The sequence below is a fragment of the Myotis nattereri genome, assembly GCF_964212035.1.
Source record: "Myotis nattereri genome assembly, chromosome: 2".
Classification (NCBI taxonomy): domain Eukaryota; kingdom Metazoa; phylum Chordata; class Mammalia; order Chiroptera; family Vespertilionidae; genus Myotis; species Myotis nattereri.
Genome location: NC_138076.1, coordinates 200533625 through 200555277, shown reverse-complemented (window position 1 = coordinate 200555277; position 21653 = coordinate 200533625). Strand labels below are relative to the sequence as shown.

General features: G+C 40.5%; 1 protein-coding gene across 1 annotated transcript in view; it reads right to left on the bottom strand.

Annotated features, from left to right (window-relative positions):
- ANO4 (anoctamin 4) overlaps nt 1–21653 on the bottom strand; it is a 249092-nt gene that overhangs the window by 10074 nt on the left and 217365 nt on the right. The window contains exons 18-26 of the mRNA XM_081083106.1: nt 21359–21523; nt 18712–18748; nt 15468–15579; nt 14473–14530; nt 14234–14331; nt 12108–12250; nt 9042–9194; nt 7921–8068; nt 1420–1539 (exon numbers count right to left, since the gene is read on the bottom strand). Coding sequence (XP_080939232.1) covers nt 1420–1539; nt 7921–8068; nt 9042–9194; nt 12108–12250; nt 14234–14331; nt 14473–14530; nt 15468–15579; nt 18712–18748; nt 21359–21523 — 1034 coding nt within the window. The remainder of the gene's footprint in view (nt 1–1419; nt 1540–7920; nt 8069–9041; nt 9195–12107; nt 12251–14233; nt 14332–14472; nt 14531–15467; nt 15580–18711; nt 18749–21358; nt 21524–21653) is intronic.

The following is a 21653-nucleotide window of genomic DNA, read 5'->3' as shown; positions in this document are numbered from 1 at the left end:
GAAGATATTTTTTTTGAAGGTATCTTTTTGTTTTTCTTCAGAGAAATGCCCAGAAGTAGAATTGTTGGATAATATGGTATTTCTATTTTTAATTTTTGAGGAATGTACATGCTATTTCCATAGTGGTTGCACCAATTTACATTCCCAACAACAGTGCACAAGGACCCCCTTTGCTCCACATCTTCACCAACACTTGTTATTTCTCATCTTTTTTATAATAGCTATTCTAAACAGGTGTGAGGTGATCTCACTGTGATTTTGATTTGCATTCTCTTATGCTTAGTGACGTTGAGCATTTCTTCATGTACTTGTTGGACATCTGTATGTCTTCTACGGAAAAATTTCTATTTAGAGGATCTGCCCATTTTTAAATTGGATTATTTTTTTGCTATTGAGTTGTATGAGTCCTTTATATACTTTGGATATTAAACCCTTATTAGACATATGATTTACAAATACTTTTCTCCCATTCTGTAGGTTGCCTTTTCATTTTGTTGATGGTTTCCTTTGCTGTGCAGAAGCTTCTTAGTTTGATGTAGTCCCACTTGTTTTTCTTTCTGTTGTCTTTGCTTTTGGTGTCAGATTCAAGAAATCATCATTAAGACCAATGTCAGCTATCTTACCACCTATGTTTACTTGTAGGAGTGTTCTGATTTTAGGTCTTATATTCAAATCTTTATTTCATTTTGAGTTCATCTTTGTGTATTGGCCCAATTTCTTTCTTTCTTTTTTTTTTCATGTGGCTGTCCTATTTCCCAGAACCATTTATTGAAGAGACTGTCCTTTACCATTGTATATTCTTGGCTCCTTTGTCATAAATAGATAGATATTTTTTCCATTGAGTTTTTAGAGAAAGTGGAAGGCAGGAAGGAGAGAGAAAGACATCAATGTGAGAGAGACACATCAATTGGTTCCCCTACCCAAACTCCTGCACTTGCCCTGACTGGGGCCTGGGATGAACCTGCAACCCAGGTATGTGGCCTTGACTGGGAATCAAACCTGTGACCCTTGGTCCGCGGGCCGGTGTTCTGAGCAACATTGGCCAGGGCTTGCTGGGTATTCTTGATTGTGGGTTTTTCGTTTGAGCATTTTTAATATATCATGTCACTCCTGATCAGCAAAGAGTTCCCTTGTATGTAACAAATTATTTTTCTCTTTCAATTTTTAATATTCTACCCTTGTCTTTAACTTCTGACATTTTAATTATAATATCCTGGTGTGGGCCACTTTGGGTTCCTCTTATTTGGAACTCTATGGGCTTTCTGGATCTGAATGTCAGATTTTAAAATTCTCCAGGGGATTTTAATGACTATTAAGGTTGAGAACCACTGTTTTAAACCAACTCAGTTGGAAAGGGCTGTCCGTGCAAAACCTCCCTGTGGCAGAGCAGCCTCATCTTAGGCTGAGTGCCCTGCTCACCTGCAGTATTTGAGCGGAGTCCCCGAGAACTCACTGCCATCAGACTCAGGCTCAGACCGGTTCTCAAAGTCAGCGATTCGAAACACAGACAAGCTGGCATTCACGTAGCCAACCATGCACCTAAAACAGAAAGCAAATTCTATGTTAGAACTCCTGTCACCTCTGCATCCAATTCACTAAACGCTCTACTTCCTAGAGTTTCCTGCAGATGTAAGCGCCTTTAGTTGGCCCTGCATTGTCATAACCACTCAAGTTAGGATACACTGAAAAACCCTGGGTATGTTGAATCAAGGACAGTCAGGCCTTTTGTTCTAGTTCTTTTTGTGCAGAATCATCAAACAGAACATCAATGCATCAGAGAAATAGGTGAAAGGTAACACGGCATGATCAGCATAAGTGATAGGTAAGGCACAGCTTCTTTCATTGATGACATACACACACAGAGAGACGATGCGCACATATAAACACATTACTTTTGTAGTGAATATGTATGCTCTCTCATAATGCCCTGAACATAACCTCACATCCCATGCGATAGTCATGGTAGACTATATTCCCTGCATGCTTTCATGCCTCTGCTCAGCTCCCTTTTCTTTTGGGATTCCCTAATCATTTCTTTAAAAGTGAAAGTAGTGCTCATCCTTGTGCCAACTGAAATGCCACATCTTCTGGGAAGATGCCCTAATCAACCTTGTCACAGACCCAGTCCCTTCTCCCTAGGATGCCGCTACACTTCCTTCACAGTGGCCCTACCATTTGTACTAGAGTTGGCTCCATGCATGGATGTCTTCTCCTTTGAACTATAGGGTTTTATTGTTTTTTTTTTGTTTTTTTGAAGCAGAACAGATGTCCTGGATATTTTTATATTCTTGGAGCCAGGACAATATTGTGAAGTGTAGGGATCCAGTAATGTTGATTTAAATGATTTGATTGGAGGCACACTAAAGCACCAGAGATTCTATCAAGGACTTGAAAATCGACCAGCAATAAAACTAGTATAAGGTTCTTTTTTTTTTTTAATTTATTGCTTAAAATATTACAAAGGGTATTACATATGTGTCCATTTTATCCCCCCGCCCTAGACATTCCCCTAGCCTCCCCTATCCCCCAATGTCTTATGTCCACTGGTTATGCTTATATGCATGCATACAAGTCCTTTAGTTGATCTCTTTAGTATAAGGTTCTTGAGAACATGACTTTCCTTCTGTCCCAGAGGTCAGTATATTATAACACTAAATCCTTGGGCTTTGCAGTCAAACCGTAGCCTTGCTGATTTTTAGACCTGTAATCTCAGAAAATTATGTAACTTCTTTAAGTGCCAAAAGTCCCCACCTCATAGAGCCACTGGGGGGATTAAATGAAATGATATATACAAAGTAAGTGATATAGTGCTTAGGCTATAGCAAGATCTTAATCAATATGAGTGGCTAGTATTAATCCATTTTATTTTTTGTACCTAGCAAGACCTCATTAGTAATTATTGGTTAAATGGATAAATCATGGTCTTCTAATTCTCTTTATTAACATCACCTGGTGTGATTATGCCAAGTTGCTGACCACCAAACCAAAATGCTGACATGAACATAGTTCTGAGAGCACACAGGTTCTGTGTTATCTCACTCAAGAAAAATCACTAGTTTATTGTGGCCTTAAAAAAAATGAACCAAGCAGGACCCATCTGTCAAGTCACTCATGAGTGAAATAGTCAGAGTGTGTGTAACATGCCTTAATCCAGAGACAAGCAGGCCTCCCCTTCTACTCCTTGGAAGGGTGATTTGGATTTATGTCTCTCTCATCTATGAATTGCCTAGGACATGACATGAAAACAAATGAGTGCCTTAACGATTATTAGCTGTCACAGCGAAAGAACTCATTTTTGTGAAATACAGAAAATAGTAGTCTTCTTAGGAGCTGAGCAGTGGGAAAAGGGACAAGAAAAGAGGACCAGCATTAAAAATGGAATATTCACAACCTCTCCTTCCTTACAAAGCAGCTCTGAGCTTTATTGAGATTAAAGCTGCTGTTTAATGGATACTCTGTTCAAAAACTCAACTGAGGAAATCTAAATTCAAATGAAATACCTGTCTCATGGACTGAATACCCTACCCTCAAAGAGGATCTTTCTTTAAACTATGTATCAAGCATATTCATGTCATAAATCCAAGTTGAAAATATGCCTTTAGGGCGTGTGTACTTCTTCTAGATGCAAAGCATTACACATGAACCTAATATATACATATAGCTATCAGCTATGTGAGTCTTCTTCCCACATAATTTCCACAATCATGGAAGTACAGGAACTGCTAATACTATCTAGGAATTTCTCTGACTAGGATAGAATCTTAGCTTGCCAACATCAAATAGTTGAGACAATCATCGATTCTAGAAATTGAGATTTCCATAATTTGCTGTATAAAGTTCAGCCAGATGGCATCAATCTGTAAACACTGGCCTGCTATTGCAGCAGATTTCATGTCTATCACTCAGTTTGCCAGCAGATCTACATACCCTCACTGTGACACACTACCAGCTCCAAGTGAGACAGAGGAAAGGTGATGGCACACTGATAATCAGGGAGAAGTGAGAGTGTGGAGAAAAATGTATCAAAGAAAGGATTTCCAGTGAATATAAAAGAATGAATCAAGTTTCTTACGGGAGGGGTAGATGGTCTCTGAAGGTATTTCTAAGGAAGGAGATTCAGAAAATGCCTATGTAAGGATAGCACTGCTTGAATTAGGATGCACACCTCTCCAAAGTCATTTCTGAGAAGACTACGTTCATTTAAATGTGGGAATTCTGGTTTGAAAACCATTAACTACTGTTTTCAGTCTTTGACTATGGGGGAAAAGGATGAACTAAGCAGCATTATAATCAGTTTCAAGGGAAAGAACTGACCCAGAAGCTGACTTTTGAATTTGTAGATTCGGGAACTCACTGTAGAGTGTCTTTGAATTTGCTACTAAATTTGCCATTTAGGTTTTAACCACTGTGACTCAAAATAGCATGGGTATAGGGTCAAAAGGTGAAAAAGTGACGGGAAATAAGGTTGGGTTTATGCATTTAAAGTCAAACATGCTTTGTAGATTACTTATAGATACATTAATTTATATAATAAATTAGGCTAATGAAGTGAGGAAAGAAGAAAATTAATTTCTGACTTGTTGCAATAAAAATGTCAGACATTATGAAAAAGGAAGAAAACAGTTTTGTACAGTAAGCTTTATCTTTTAAAAAACAACTTTGTATTTGGTAATGGTGTTCCTCTCTTCAATTGATTTACAGTTTGTATAAATATTTAGTGTTCAGTAAGTTGTATATTTGTGGTTCACTCTGTGAAAATTGAACATTTTGTTCAATTTTTGAACTCCTTATAATATCACTATTTCTACAGGAAAATTAGTTTTAATTTATATCACTGAATCAGGTATATACCTCACAATAATTCTTAGAACTGCACGTTTCTGTTCACTAGGATAGGGAATGTTCCAAAACTCTAAACTATGTCTACCTAATAACAAAATAGTTTATTACATTCAGTGAGTGGTGGTAGGGAATCATACTGGTTATTTATGATGTCTGCATAAGTTTGGAAGTCTATCTTTTTTGATATAAGTATTGCTATCCCAGCTTTTTTTTTTTTTTCCACTTCTGTTTTCAGGAAATATTCTTTTCTATCCCTTTACTTTCAGATTGTGTCTTTCAATCTGAAGTGGGTCTCTTGTAGGCAGCACATGTACAGGTCTCATTTTTTAATGCATTCAGCCATCCTTTGTCTTGTGATAGGAGCATTTTAGTCCATTTAGATTTAAAGTAATTATTGACAGTTATGCAGTTATTTCAGTTTTATTGTTTTCTGATTGTTTTTCTAGTCCTATGTTCCTTTACTCTCTTGCTTTCTTTTCCTGTATGTTAATGATTTTCTATAGTGTTGTGTTTGAATTCCTTTCTCTATTTCTTGTACACCTCTTCGAGTTTTTTTTGTTTGTTTGTTTGTGGTTACCCTGTGTCTCATGTATGCCAAGCTATGTTTATAGCAGTTTCAGGTTGAAGGACACTTATGTTCAGACACATCCCCTTCACACTTACATTTCTGTCATTATTTTTGCTTCTTTTTGTGTGTGTGTTTCCCTTAATGTATTGTTGTAATTACACATTACTTTTCTAATTTTGCCTCTTAACTTTTATATTAGCTTTATAGTTGGTTGATTTTCTGCTTTTACTGCCCTGTGTCAGTGAGAATTCTTTCTTTCCTATATTTTATCATTCATATTTTAAATCCTTTATTCTTAAAGAAGTCCCTTTAACATTTCTTTAGTGGTGATGAACTCCTTTAGCTTTTTTGTGTTGGTGATACCTTATTTTCTTCTTCTTGTCTGAGAGACTCTACCTCTCTTTCAATTCTAAATGATAGCCATCCTGGGTAAAGTAATCTTAGTTGTGGGTCTTTGCTTTTCATCACTTTGAATATTTCATGCCACTGCCTTCTGACCTGCAAAGTTTCTGTTGAAAAACCAGCTGACTGTATGGTTCAGGATAGAGAGTACTGCATGAGTCTAGGGTTAGTATCTGCATGTGGGCTCCAACAGCTACCCTGCCTTATGATTCTGGATTCACTTTTCTCTCTCTTTAGACAAAATGACTTTACAGCTTTTTAAAAGATTAAATTTATTGGGATGACATTGGTTAGTAGGTTTTGAGTGTACATTTCTATGATACATGATCTGTATATTGCATTGTGTTGCCACTGTCCAAAGTAAAATATATTTGGCCCCCTTTATCCTTTACTACTAAATTGATACAGACACTATGGAAAACAGTATGGTAGTTCCTTAAAACGTTAAGAATAGAGTTACCCTATGATCTCTCTTCTGGGTATCTACCTGAAAAACTCAAAAACATTTATTCGCAAAAATATATGCACCTCTATGTTCATTACAGCATTATTCACGTTGGCTAACACATGGAGACAACCAGAATGTCCTTTGATAGAGGACTGGATAAGGACAATGTGGTACATATATACTATGGACTACTACTCAGCCATAAGAACAGATGAAATACTGCCATTTGCAACAACATAGGTGGAACTTGAGAATATTATGCTAAGTGGACTCACTTCTCTTAGTCTCTCCTCTTCAAAGTAAAGGTAATAATGCGTGACTCACAACCAGGTTTGTTTTGAGAGTCAAATGCAAAACATATTGAAAGTGGTTTGAATAAAGGTAAGCTTTTTTTAGGCTACGTCAAGAAGAGAATGTTAACAACAGTTACCCTTAGAATTAAATGTATGGGTACTACAACATAAGTCTTTAAATCTCTCTTAAAATGGGATGGTATGCTCACTTAAGGTAGCTAGATAATTAGTGTTTAATGGCCACAGGTTAATGTAGTAAAGAACTTTATAAAAGCCTCTTCAAATAGCTGCACTGTGAGCTTTATTGTATTTGATCATCTATGCCTTAGAGTATTTACGTAGGATTAATGAAATTGGACCTAGGCCAGGGGTACATTAATTCAGTTGTCTTGATTCAGTGGCACTTGACTCCTTGGGGCTACTTGAACTACAATGGCTGTTGAAAATGAATTAATTTGGCTCAGACTAGTAAACCAGAAGGCAGGGCTGCTTATATGAGTAGGCAGCAGCCCATGCGGGATGATTTCAGGAGCACTGAAAATACCCTATAATCCCAGCACATACCCCACTCTGAACAACAGACACATAAGTCCCACAATTTGAATTAGATTATTTTGACATTAGCCAAACAGGGACATACTGTCCATGAAAATATGTTAAGATTTCTTATCTTTTTTTCAAGGGTATACCAGTGAAAGCCAGGGGACATGTTATAATTTTTCCAAGGCTTTCTCTGACCAGAAATACAGAGCTCTGGCTTTGGGAACCATTGAGATGATGCCACAGAACTGAGCTCCCAGGGAGTCGAGTTCACCCAATTTGCTTTGCAGTTATGTAGACACTGGTCAGGTCAATAGCCAGGAAATGATCATTCAGTTACTTATTTCACAAATATTTATTGAGTACCTCGTGGGTACTCAGCACAGGATTACATATTTCCCATATAGAATATGCAGAGTCTACATATAAAGACATAAGGGGAACCAGATCATAGCTATTCTTTTACAAACTCATAGAAGTGCCATTTATCTACACTACATCCTGTACCACTGTTCTGCTACACACATTACAATGCCACACCACACATTTCTGAATTTATAGTCGTCGGGGCATGAGGAAAATGGTTAATTGCTGCTCTCACATTGGATTCCATTTAAAACTTGTCTGACTCCCATTCCTTTAATAGATCAGGATGCGTTCACTTGGACAGAAAGTGTTATAATCATAATTCCACCTCCCCCACCACAGGCCTTCGTGTCCCAGGTTTGTGACCCAGTTCCTCCAATGCAGAGGTTTCTGTCTGAGTGCCTAACACCACACAATGGCTAGGCAACGGAGATTCCGTGATGGTTTTACAGCAAACTTACTTTTGCCCAGCTTCTCCTTGGCCTGCACAAGGTCCATATTTATAAGCGTATACCAAGCGAGGAATAAAGTCAGATGTTATCGCTATGACAAACGCATTTGTAATAACAGAGAGAATTCCGATGCCTTCAAGAATTCCATACCAAATTCCTATTCAAAGAGAAGTGTTGTATTAATTCCAGACACACAGCAGAGGTACTAAGTAAGAAATTAACTGGGGTAACTAACTTTAAATAGGTCTTTCTAAGGGTCCTTTCATCTTCCCCAATACACTTGCAAACAGGAGTAAGAATTTGTACTTGCGAACACCTTGGCAATGAAGGAGTTTTCTGTGTAAGTGCCAACACTCATGACTTAAAAACTCAATCAGGATCAGGCACACGTAGAGAATTCTGGTCAATGATAAGGCACCCAAGCCCCCTCTGATAAGGCTGGCACATGCAATGTCACGCTGCTACCAGCTCCTTAGGGGTACAGACAGGGTTCCTCTGGTTCATCAGCGGGTCCAGTTCCTGACACACTGACCAAGGAGAGATGCTCACTGAATGTGTGTTTATTTCCTATGGAGGTTAAAAGACCCCTGTGAGCCAAACACACCCACACTCAAGCCTCTTCCCCACACACTGGCTGAGCACCTGCCTGCCCTGGACTCAGTACGGGATGCAGAAGTGAATACAAGTCAGACTCTGATCACAGGCAGCTCTCAAGAGGCTGTACCTGATTCAACTCAGCATCTCTAGTCAAAGACCAAAGGTCATCTCTGTCTTTAGGGAAAAGGGATCATGCCTCATGTGACTCACACTTTTAAGTTAAGCTGATGGAAGATCTACTTTGAAAAGAAAATAAGGGATAATCAAAAATTTAGATTCCAGTCTTAAGATAGAAATAACTAAATTGAGACTCTATTTTTAAGTATAACTTTTCTAGCACTGGAATAGATAAGTCTCCAAATAGGCAGCTCTACTTGTTATCTGATATTATTTAAAGCTAACACAATTATTCTTTTGCAAGAGTTAGTTGAATCACCTTACATGGGAGCCATAAGTAAAAAAATCTAAAGTTGACAGTCATTTTTATTTTATCTTCCGAACAGTTAATATCTTTTAAAACACATCCAACTTACCTATGTCTTTGGCCCTTGAAGCTAAAGGTCGCCTCCATTGTGTGACAAATTTGTAAGCATCAAGTCGAATTTCAATTACGTTATTCAGTAAGGCCAGAAGTGGTGCTAGGGGAAAAGCTGCCACGAAGATAGTTGTGAATCCAAACTGAAGAACTAGAGGAAAAACGAAACAAGTGTATTGGTTTCCCATGACTATTTTCAAAAGAATAATAATATGAATTTCTCATTGTTTTAACTCATATTCCCCTCCTAGTGCCAAAGCACAGGGAACAGAAAGATGGGCAGGTATTGAAAAAAGAGGCAGTCCTGGGCCTAGCAGCAATGATCATACCTAAGGTCCAAGATCTGGTTTTCTATATACCATCTATAATAATAAAAGCGTAATATGAAAGTCAACCGAACAGTGGGACGACCTTCCAGATGAAGCTGGGGCTGTGAAGGCCTACTCTTGCATGAATTTTATGCATCAGGCCTCTAGTTGTCTAATAAAAGGACAAGACATCCTTGGAGAAATGTTCGATTCCAGAGCTATGGTAGAGAAAATACAAGATGAGCCTGGAATATCTTGTGATGTCAGAAAGTTAGGAAGTGCTTTAGTGGTGCTCGCAAGGACATTTCATGATATGGGAGAGTTGAGAGATTGGTTGGTGGGGACTTAGGGGGTTCTGTGGGGGACAGAGGAGAAAGTTGGGGAGTATCTTGGAGTGGAAATGAAAAATAAAATACAACAAAAGGAAAAATGGGAGTGGTTATCAAAAACAAACTGTGCCTCTTTCATAATTTTGCTTCAGGTACACACTCTAGGAATACTATACAGCACTGAAAATGAAGTACTACTACCTGTAACAACATGGAAGAATCTAATCAACATCATATTGAATGAAAAAAGGCATTTACAAGAGTATGTATTGTACAATTCCATGTATGTGGAGATTTAAAAAAGGCAAAATTAATATATGATGTTAGAAGTCAGAAAAGTGGTTAGGGAGGGTGTTATGACTGCGATAGGAGACAAAAGAGCCTCTGTGACAGTGGCAATATTCTACTTCTTGATCTAGCTCACAGGATGGAAAACATTCCCTGTAAAGAGCCAGACAGTAAATATTTCTGGCTTTTCAGGCCATACAGTCTGTCAAAACTACTCAACTCTGCTGCTGTAATGCAAAGGCAACTACGGATAATATGTAAAACAAAAACAAAAACAAAACAAAATGGTGTTTCTGTGTACCAATAAAATGCTATTCACAAAAACAGTGGCCTGGATATGGCCTATGAACAGTAATTTGCCAACCCTTCTCCTACATAGATTGGTTACATAGGTGTAAAAATTCATTGGTTTGTACACACAGTTTATATACTTCTCTCACTATATATTATATATCAATGAATAAATTTTTTAAAAATACAACAAAGCAGAAAGTCATTAAGAAATTACAAAAGCAATAAGAATGAAAGTAAGAAGTGAGAGTTTACTGAGACTTGTTTTCTTGCTGCCAAGACACCACAGTATTTGGGAGCCCTCCAGTTCTAGCCACACAAAAGCTTCTTTGCAAGCACTCAATACACCAACATTATTTGTCATTTCCTTCTTTATGGGAGAAGAGTCCATTAAGAGACCTCAAAGCATTTCTCTTAATGAATTCTCTTTATTAAGTTTTATTATGAATGCCCAAATTGATTTCTTCTCCAAGTCATATCGCTCAGCCATTTTGTAATTGAAACTCTGAAAATACCAGTAGATACTTAGCACATAAGCAATCTAAGACATATTAAGCATGAATTCTATTGCTCCTTTAATTTTCAGATTCCACAGAAAGAACTGCTACTTTCAGAAGTAATGCACCTTGCCTATCCCTACCCCCAATTTCCACCCCAATGTTGCAAAGCTTAAACACAAGTTAAGAAAGAAAATCTATACACAATTATTATGCTAGGGGATTCTGTTAGCTTTTCTCCCCTAGGAGATAAGATTAGGAAAATAATAAGATAATTTGTACCAAGAGCATACTATGAACCAGGCATTTTCCTAAGCCTTTTCCATGCATCAACTCTTTTAATTCATACAAAGACCCTATGAAGTAGTTATTCTTCTTATCGTTCCCACTTTAGAAATGAGGAAATTAAGACAAAGAGAGATTAACCACCTGAAGTTTCACAGATAATACAAGATAGGGCTGAGATCTAAACCCAGGTAATCTGTTTGCAGACCCCATGTTCTTAGTTACATACTACAATAAATAGCTTGGGTCTGATTACAGAGAAATCTGGCTTCCTAAATAAAAGTATAGCATAGCTTAGCAGTCCTTGCTTCCTGCCAACCCCCTCCAAGAGAATGACTGTGCCCCCCTATGCCCCTACTGATTCATATTGCATCATCTTACAACACGCCATTACACATACTCTTTCTCTCTCTGGCTCCCCCCAACTAGCCTGTGCACTCCTCTGAAAGCTGGGACTCTGCCTTATCCCTTCTTATATCTCTAAATGCCAAGCATAGTATCTGTCTGAACATAACATGGCTCAACAGATATCAACTGAATGAATCATTTGGGCCATAAGTGATAACACCTTTTTCTTTGGTTTGTCAAGTTTTCCAACTCATTTTTGTTCTCTGGTGATTTATTACAACAGACAGGACACAATGTCATGACATTGATGTGCATGTGACTATAGGCTTTGGGCACCATCCCTGTGGACTGAGCTTCTTAAAGCAACACACTCCTTCCTCTACGTTCAGCTCAAGAATCCCCAAACACTGATGGCCTAGATCAGGGGTGAGGAACCTTTTTTTCTGCCAAGGGCCATTTGGATATTTATAACAACATTCGCTTATTGTAATTCACTTAATATAAATTTATGTTGCTGTGAAAAAAGCTCCTAGATTTATTGAATTTCGAATCCCACCTGTGGTGCCGTGGCAGGACCAGACCAAGTAATTTTGTGGGCCGGACGTTCCGACCCCTGGCCTAGATAATAACGGACATATGCTGAGTTGAATGTAGCCAGAGCGCTAGAATTTGCATTCCTATGAACTAGGATAAAGGATGAAGTAGACTATCTCCATACTCATTTCTAAGTATTCATCGAAGAGTCCGTAGGCATTCATCGGCTGAAGGTTGTAGTCCTTTTCCCACTGTGGGAATCTTATCTTCCTTTCAGGCCCATGCTCTAGTCGCACTTTTCTTCTAGTCCACCAGTTCTGAATTAACCTGCACAACAAGGTCAGTGTCTTTAAAAAAACATGTAACTCTTCATAGGACTTAAGTTAGACATAGAAGCGTTTGAATATAGACTCATAGCTTAAAAAAATAATTGCGGACAGGCTGCCAAGGAAAGAAAGCCTTGGACAATAACAAGGGAGACTGTGCTTCAGGTGAGTAAACAGGATGATTGGTGAACTTAGTTGAGTCATTCACGACACTGTCATGAGATCAGTGCTGCCTATGAGGGTTAGAAAAAGGACCAAGAACATCTATAAACTAACCCCCCATCTATAAAGCAACACCCAGATACGTGAGAAGAGGAAGATGTGGCCTCACTGGCTTAATTTAAGAGCCATGAGCAGTCTCACCACATGGGTGCTAACCTGGGTGGTGGCGGGCGGGGGGAGAGGAGGTTAGGAAATCTGCAAACCCGCAGAATGCTTCCTCTCTGGCACACGGAAGCTTGCAGTTCCACAGCCGGACTGGCCTGCTTTGGACTTGAGCTCGACAGAGGCTCTGACTCCCAATAAAATGCACGTCACCCTGGGTAGGTCAGCACATTAATCCTTAGCAGTGCCTGGGAGCGCATCTTATATGGAACAGGGCTGAGGAAATGGGAGGCGGGGGGCAGGTCTGTGTGCTGTTGGGGATAAGGAAAAGGTTGAAGGTTTCTGGGAGCAGACATGCCAAAAACTAAATGTGAAATAAAGGAAGTGAGAGGCTGGGTCTCAAAGACAAACTCTGCCTACTTCACAGTTTTGCTCTATGTCTACATTATTAAACAATAAAAACAGGTCTCTTGATATCCATGACATTCTGATAAATTATGGTTTAAACTTAAAATAATACTTAAAATAATATTTCTAAAGGTTTGATTTTATGCTTTATTTTTTAAAAAAGTTTCATAGAAAACATGAAATACTCGGAATAAGTTTTCTAAAGATAAACCTAGAAGAGAAAATGACCAGCAGTGATTCTGGTAGGAAGATAAGAGATCACTTTTCAAAATGAACCAAGTTCCAGCTAATTTTTTGGGTTGAGTGGTCCTCCCTGGGCCCCTGAAGACATCTATGGAGACACCGAGCTGACACAGAAATCAGTAGGTGTGTAATTAAAGCAGAAATAGGAGTGTTGCTGATTTATGTCCCTTTAAAATGTAACTGACCAGAGCTGAGCAAACACAGCAAATTCAAGGTTATCCTTGCAGAAGTGATGTGAGTTCCGGCCCATTGTCATCAACATAAACTGTTAGCACCAGGTAATAATATTTTTCCTGATTAAGATATGCTGACTTCGACATACTCAGGTTTGTTTTTTTTCTGAATCCCTAAACTTTGCTCCTTTCCACAAGTTTCTTTTCTGTACAGCCTGAATGCAGTTTTAAAAATTGCTGTGCCTGACTTATCTCAGGGATGGGGGAGTAGAGATCTAGTTAAGGTGCTACAGAGATTTGTAATGCTGGAGCTAGAGTGTCAGAGACATCACCGGAAGCAGCTTGCATACAAGTGTCCCATATTGAGGGGTTCAATCTTCTTAAAAAGTATTCACTTTTGCTCATGTGACCTGTGCTAAGTCTTCCAGAAGAGCCAGTGTGTATCATTATTATTTTTGTTATGGCAAGGACTTTTTAAAAATTGATTATTTTAGAGGGAGAGGGAGAGAGAAACATTGATGCGAGAGCTGAACAATCTTGACTGGCTGCTTCCTGCCCGCCACCCACTGGGGACCGAGCCTGCAACCCGGGCATGTGCCCTAACTGGGAATTGAACCAGCAACCCCTTGGTGCACGGGATGATGCTCAACCAACTGAGCCACACCAGCCATTGCCAAGGTTAGTTATTTTCACGAATGTCTTTGAGCATAAACACTTAGCTCCAAGGACAGGCCCTGGCTGAGCTGCTGAGTCTGCACTGCTTATCTTACTTCCATGCCTAGAAAAGCCAATAATGAGCAGCGCTGCCTCTCAAGCACAGACATGAAGGTACTTACGGGTAGCCAAGCTCCATGAAATTATTCCAGGTCTGCTTTAGCACCATTATAATACCCATTTGCATACAGAGGTCAATAAGGCATCCACTGGGGTGGCACTGGGAGGTAAGCAAACACAGAAACCCAAGAATCAATGGAGAGGAAGAAATGGTGTCTGGTTTCTAATCTGCACAAAGTTGTCTTTTGATGCAGTTTAATGCAGGCCTTTAGGAAACAAGGAATGATGGGAGAATACAGACCTCTTCTAGTCTCCACCGGTTTATCAGCCTCAAGTAGGCACCTGGGTGTCCTGCAAATCTTCAACACACAGAAAAACAGACCATTAGCATCCTGTAGATCTAAGCCTTCAGTCAATATTCTATTCCGATTAGCACATCTTCCGACAAAAATTACTGGTGCAGTGACAGGTCTGAGGGAATTAGGAAACTGTACAGAGCTTCTGGAATTCTCCAGGGGAACTGCCTCTTCTGGCCTTTCTGTCTGCTGCCAGGCACAGTTCTCATTGCTTGCTGTGACTCTGAACATTTTCTGTTGAATATTAAGTGCTCTGGCCTCTGCTTGTGGGCAAGGCCTGTGTAAGCAGCAAGGTGGACTGAAACACATTCTGATCTTTTGGAATAACACTAATGCTGGTTTTTTTTTTTTCCAGTCAAATGATTTGACTAGGATTCCATTCTGAAGCACCTAATACTGTGGCGAGGCTGCTGTATTCATCTGACCAAAACCCAATCCCCGTCCCATCTGCTCAGAAACACTTCCTGGTGTGGTGAATTCTTGGGACATGAATGAATGCAGATCCTCTCCAGTCTTCGTAACTGCTGGATTGAGAAGTTACCCAGGCTGCGCTGGCATCCTGTGTCAGCCCCCTCCTGTCTGGACGTCCATCCCTCTTCTGTGGCGTCAGGGATCTAGGGCACGCTCCCCCTCCCCCTCATGCCCCTGCTCCTATAGGTGTGAGGTCTGAGCCCTGACTCAGGTGCAGATGAAGTCTACAAGTTTGACCTCCATCCTTCCCATGTGCAAATCACTTTCCTCCACTTACCCTTGGCTAGAAAAGACACCAGGTACTCATGAGCGAAAACCATCTCCCGAGATGGAAATGGAAAGGAGGAAGCTAATCGCTGTTTACGCTTTGTATGAATCACACGAAAGGAGGAGCTCCTCTGTTGCCCCGGCCAGTGACCCCTGAGCTTTCTGTCCCCGGCCCAGGAGTGTGGGGAGATCTGGTTCCTACCTCCCGAGGAAGAACGCGATGTAAAACGTGGAGCTGTTCAGATTGACAAACTGAAAAAGAAACATTTTCAGGGTGAAGCTGTTCTCCCACTCCGACTCCGTGCGAGGCTGTTCTGTGAACAAAAGGGGAGCTGAGTTTGAAGGCTGCCTCGGATGCCTGCTCCACTCTCCTGTCCTTTCCCCATACACACAGGGTGGGAGCAGAGGCGGGCTAAGGAGGCCCAGTTTGCCTATAGATGGGGCCTAAGTGGCCCATCCATGGGATCCTCAAGCTTGCAGACCAGGCCCAACAAGGGTTTGGTGGGAAGTGGCTACTGAATTGGCTGAGGGGTAGAATATCCAGTTTGTTCCACTGACACAGGGGCCCGAGAGCCTGGAGTAGAGGCAGTGGGGCTGAAGGAGCCTCATTCCCAGGCTTGGCTCCCTGCAGGAGACTTTCCTTTTGCTCTTAGTCTCTGCCTGTGGGTAAGGCCTGAGTGGCGCCAGGTCCTCTCCCAGTTCCTAATAATTCCTTGGCCTTGACTTTTATTGCTGAAGAAATACCAGATGCTCATGGGGAGAGGGCGTCAGATCCCCATCTCAGCGTGCTGAGAGCATCTGACTACCTGTCATCCTCAGCCCTCGTGTTTCACTCTCATGGACAACTACCAAGACGACCTCATCTTTACAACTTTTACTGTATATCATCATCTATGTCAGTGGTTCTCAACCTTCCTAATGGCGCGACCCTTTAACACATTGCGTACCGCATAGAAATCTCTAAGACATATGCCAGGGACCACACGTTTTTGGGCAAACTGCACGTTATTTAAATCATCATAATGCACTTTAGGTGTTGTTTTTCAATAATTATAACATTTTTTATTTACAAAAACAATCAAACAATTAAACAATTAAAGTTCCTAGTACTTTTTTAACCTATGGTACTGCATAAAACATTTTCCTCTATGAAGAGGGACCAAACAAAATTTACATAAGTATCTAGATTCGCTCCTTTTTCCATGGGCGTGAAAAACGAGAACACTCGTGAGCGGTCCTTAACAGATGGCGCGCGAAACACGAGAAAACTCCTGAGCAGTACGAAATGTGTTAATACAGTTCCCCATGTTGTGGTGACCCCCAACCATAAAATTATTTTCGTTGCTACTTCATAACTGTAATTTTGCTACTGTTATGAATTGTAATGTAAATATCTGATATGCAGCATGTATTTTCATTGTTACAAATTGAACATAATTAAAGCATAGTGATTAATCACAAAAACAATATGTAATTATATATGTGTTTTCCGATGGTCCTAGGTGACCCCTGTGAAAGGGTCGTTTGACCCCCAAAGGGGTTGTGACCCACAGGTTGAGAACCGCTGATCTATGTCTTAAAATTTCCCAACCTCACTCAGGTGCCAATCCTCACCTCCTTATATCCTGACTTCCACAAAGAAAACACTCTTTGAACATTGTAAGTGCGGACCAAACCTCCAACATGGCAGCTCATGTCAAATGCACAGATCCTTCCCCAGGAGCTGCGTCCTCACCCCCAGCAAGGCCAAAGAAAATGTGTGTAATGCAACCGCGCTTTCTCTGTTTCCACATTCCCCGAGCTTCTTTTTTTAAAATATATTTTTATTGATTTTTTACAGAGAAGAAGGGAAAGGGATAGAGTGTTAGAAACATCGACGAGAGAGAAACATCGATCAGCTGCCTCCTGCACACCCCCTATTGGGGAGGTGCCTGCAACCAAGGTACATGCTCTTGACCGGAATCGAACCTGGGACCCTTCAGTCCGCAGGCTGACGCTCTATCCACTGAGCCAAACCGGTCAGGGCTCCCTGAGCTTCTAATTGCTCAATTACCATTTCAACCCATGCATTCCCTTTCCATGAAATTATAGCTCAAACTGCTTCCTAGGAGCATATCGGAGAAAGGAGGGGAGAGAGAAAGAAGATCTGATTGAAAATGGTTGATGTGTCAGCTTCGGAAGCAAGGCTGCACTGCTGTGGAGGGAAGAAAAGAACAAAGCGTTTTAGCTTTATTTCACTCCTGCTGCTGAACTCTTGGTTACAAGGAAGGTCTCCCAGGTTGTCAGCCAGCTGGGCAGGTTCCCAGGTGTCCCACCACAGCTGGACTGGGCTGTATCTCCCCTGGCATCTTTGCCAGCCTAGATCAAGGTGCCTCTGGGTACAGAGGTGCCTACCAAGGCCCAGTTACTTCTTTCTGTGGACATAAGCCTCTTTCTATCTTTTTGGTAAGGGATGCTGGAAAATTTCAATGACATTAAGGGAAACAAGCCAAGTGCGTACCTCTGTATCTGGTACATAGTAGGCCTCAAAAAATGACATTTTTTTTAAAATCTGAACAATAAAGATTTAATTTAATTTAATTTATTTTTTTAAATTATTTATTGCTTAAAGTATTACAAAGAGTATTACATATGTCTCCTTTTTTCCCCCGCCCTTGACAATCCCCTGGCCTCCCCTAAAAAATGACAACTTGTATTATAATAATTATTATAAGTAAAAACACCTTTGTGATTCTGTCCCCCCACCCCCCACCTTGGACAAGCATCATATGGAAAGGCACTAAAATAGATTACATGTGGGAGTGTAATTTCCTCAAATTACATACAGTAAAATAACTAATAGCTCAATTATAAAATTGGGTTGCTTTCTCTATCTGTGGAAAGTACACAGTGCACAGCTGGCTACCAGATTGTTCTAGGGCTTCCTGGAGTCAGAGGAATGCTCTTAGGGATGACTCGTCCGGGTGAATGTTATTTTTATGTGTCAGTGATGGTTAGCCTACCCACATTTCCAGTAGAAGGCCTCCAGTCTTGAAAGCAACTACTCTGCTGTGATTTTATATCCCATGGAAACGTGGCACATTGTTACTAGTAAATAAATAAAAATTATAGGCAGTAGCAAATGGGCACTTTTCTAACTGATTCTGGGTACTTTCTATGTATGTACTTTGGGGACAGTATGTATTTTGTGTATTAAAAGAAAACCTACTTTACATTAGCTCATGATAGATCAAGTTAGTGACAGGTTTTAAATCTTTAGGTAGAAAAGACCCCCCGATGAGTAGGCATATTTAAAATGTCCTGCTCAGGGCAATAAAATTGCTGTGTGTAACTCAAAATAAAGGGAATGCTGTATTTATTTTCAGCAGCATTTCAAAAATGAATCTTTGAAAAGGTACTTTTCAGACCACAATACTGTACCATGAAAGAAAAAGGGTTTCACTTACCTAAATTGGTCAGAAAAAGCGCAACTTTTTCATAGAGCTGTAAAATAAAATTCATACATTTAACAAATGAACTGCAGGTGTTCTAAAATCTGTAATTATCAAGGTGACACGTAATCAAGTCATGAGTGAAAATAATTTCATTATCCATCCATTGCTCAAACAATGAAATTAATGTGAACAATTGTGTCCTTTAGGGCAAGAAAGAAAGCCACAAGGTCCCATTTTACTATTTCAGAAATCTTCTCCCTCTGGAGTGAATAATTCTGTGATAACAGAGCAAGCTAGCTGCCACTAATTACCAGATTGCTCATTTTTCTTCTTCGTAACTTCTGGATTTTGAAACATTTTTTCTAAAATAATAAATTCCAGTGCATTTTAATAAGAATCATAATAAACTTCCTATATTTCATTAGCTCAGTGATTACTAGTTCACCTAAGAATCATAAATAAACTTCATTACTGGGTAGGTTGAATGCTCTTAGGAATGACTCAGAGTTTGAGTTTATTGGTTGTGGAATTTAGGATTGTTTAAAGAGCTAGAAATGACAGTTTGGATAGATAAAACTGTGTTGGTAATAATATTAAATTACTTGGCCTTTAGAAAGCCCCTTTCAAATAAGGAGAGCATGTCAGTATCACAGCCCAGATTTAAGATGCAATATAAATGGGGATCAGGGGAGCTATAATTAATTGGACATCTCTAGGCTTAACACTGTGCTTGGCACTCCACATGCATTATCTTACTTATTCCCTGCTACGAATCTCTGTCAGCATTTTTATGTATAGGTTGACCTCAAGTCTAATAATGTCAGCCATTCCATCTCTTTTGTCCTGCAAGAAATAACAATGTAATGAGGGCCTACTATGTGCCAGACCCTGCTCTAGACATTGGGAAATAACAGTAATAAAAACAGACAAAAGTTTCTGCCCTCATGGACCTGCATTCCAATGGAGAAGAAAGATAATGAGCAAAAATAAATGTTTAAAAAAAATAGCATATGGCAGCAGTTCTCAACCTGTGGGTCGCGACCCCTTTGGTGGTCGAACGACCCTTTCACAGGGGTCGCCTAAGACCATCCTGCATATCAGATGTTTACATTACAATTCATAACAGTAGCAAAATTACAGTTATGAAGTAGCAATGAAAATAATTTTATGGTTGGGTCACAACATGAGGAACTGTATTTAAAGGGCCAAAAGGTTGAGAACCACTGGCCTATGGGATGGTGATAAATACCAGAGAGAAAAATGAAGCAGGTGAGGAGATAGGAAGGTGTCAGATGGCAGGAGTGGGTTGCAATTTTAAATTGAATGACAAGGGAAGCCATTAGAAAGTAACATTTGAACAAAGACCCAAAGGAGGTGAGGGACCAGTTGCTATGCAGACTGGGAAGGGAAGACTATTCCAGGCAGAAAGAAGAGCAAGTAAAAAGTCCTAGGTTGAGAACATGCCTGGCCCATCCAAGGAGCCAAGGGAAGGCCAGCGAGGAGCAGGAGAATCCGGTGAGCAGGGAGGGGACAAGGTCAGAGCTGTCACTGGGGCCAGATGGGGGAGAGCCCAGAGGCCATGTGAAGATGTAAACTTTTGTTCCAGTGAGAGGAAAGCCATTGGGCATTGTGAACAGAGGAGTAACATGAGCTGACATCTGTATAAGTAAGAAGCTGGCTCTGGCCCAGCTGGCATGGCTCAGTAGTAGAGCATCGATCTATGAACCTGAAGGTCATGGTTCAATTCCCGGTCAGGACACATGCCCAGGTTGTGGGCTCAATCCCCAGTGGGGTCATGCAGGAGGCAGCTGATCTATGATTCTCTCTCATCATTGATGTCTCTCTCGCTCTCCCTTCCTCTCTAAAATCAATAAAAATATACTATAAAAAAAGAAGAAGCTGGCTCTTTCTATTGTGATGAGCACAGATTGAGGACCAACATGGAAGCCAGGAGACCAGCTAGGAGGGCACTGCCATAATGCAGGTGGAGGTGGAGATGTGTGAAAAGTGATCCAATTCTGGAAACATTTTGCCAGTGAGAGTAACAGCAGAGTTAAGGGTAACGCCGAGGTTTTCAGCCTGAGCAACTACAATGGGGGAGGCTCTAGGAGTAGCTGGTTGATGCTGGAGGGAAGATGGGGAGTCTGGGTTTAAATGTTAGGTGAGGATGGTCGAGTAGGTAGTTCAACATGCATGTGTGGGGTTCAAGAGAGACATCCAGGATGAAACATACATTTGAAAACAGCCTGAAATCAACACAAGCAACATCTCAAGGAAAGCTGTGGATACTGGCAAACTTCATGTCACTCAGAATCGAAAGAAAAGGGGAACCAATACTGTTAAGCTATGTTACAGCTTCTGAACTTGACCTTTAGAATAAATTCTTTTTCTAAATTTTCCCAAGAAATATTTAGTGTTGTCTTATTGGATAAATAAAAAAACAAAACAAAAACAAACTAAGGTTCAGAGAGGGAGAGTGCCTTGCCCATAAATCTGACACTAGAAAATCTCTGACTCAATCCCCAGACCTGCGTGTATCTCATGCCGGGCACTTGGCTACATGACTCTCTGAGGCCAGGTTCCTTTAGCAATAGAAGAAAACTGCCACCTGCAGCGCACGTGTATGATGCGCTGGGCTGGTCACCTTCCAGTCACTTACCACATTCAGCAGCATGATGATACAGAAGTTGATGCACACAGCAGTCCCTGTGGTTGCAACCTGAGAGTTATTCCTGATTAACGCCCACTTGAAGGCAGCAAAAGTGCTGACGGTCACCACCCTGTAAATGACGATCCCAAACACAGCGGCAATCACCACGCAGATCTGGCAGGAAGACAGAAGAGACCCAGTGAACATGTTGCAGGAGGAGGGTTCCTGAGATGTGGCAAAGTCTCTGATGACCAAAGAAAATAAAGCAACTGCGGTCCTGACTCAACAAAGCACAACAAAATGC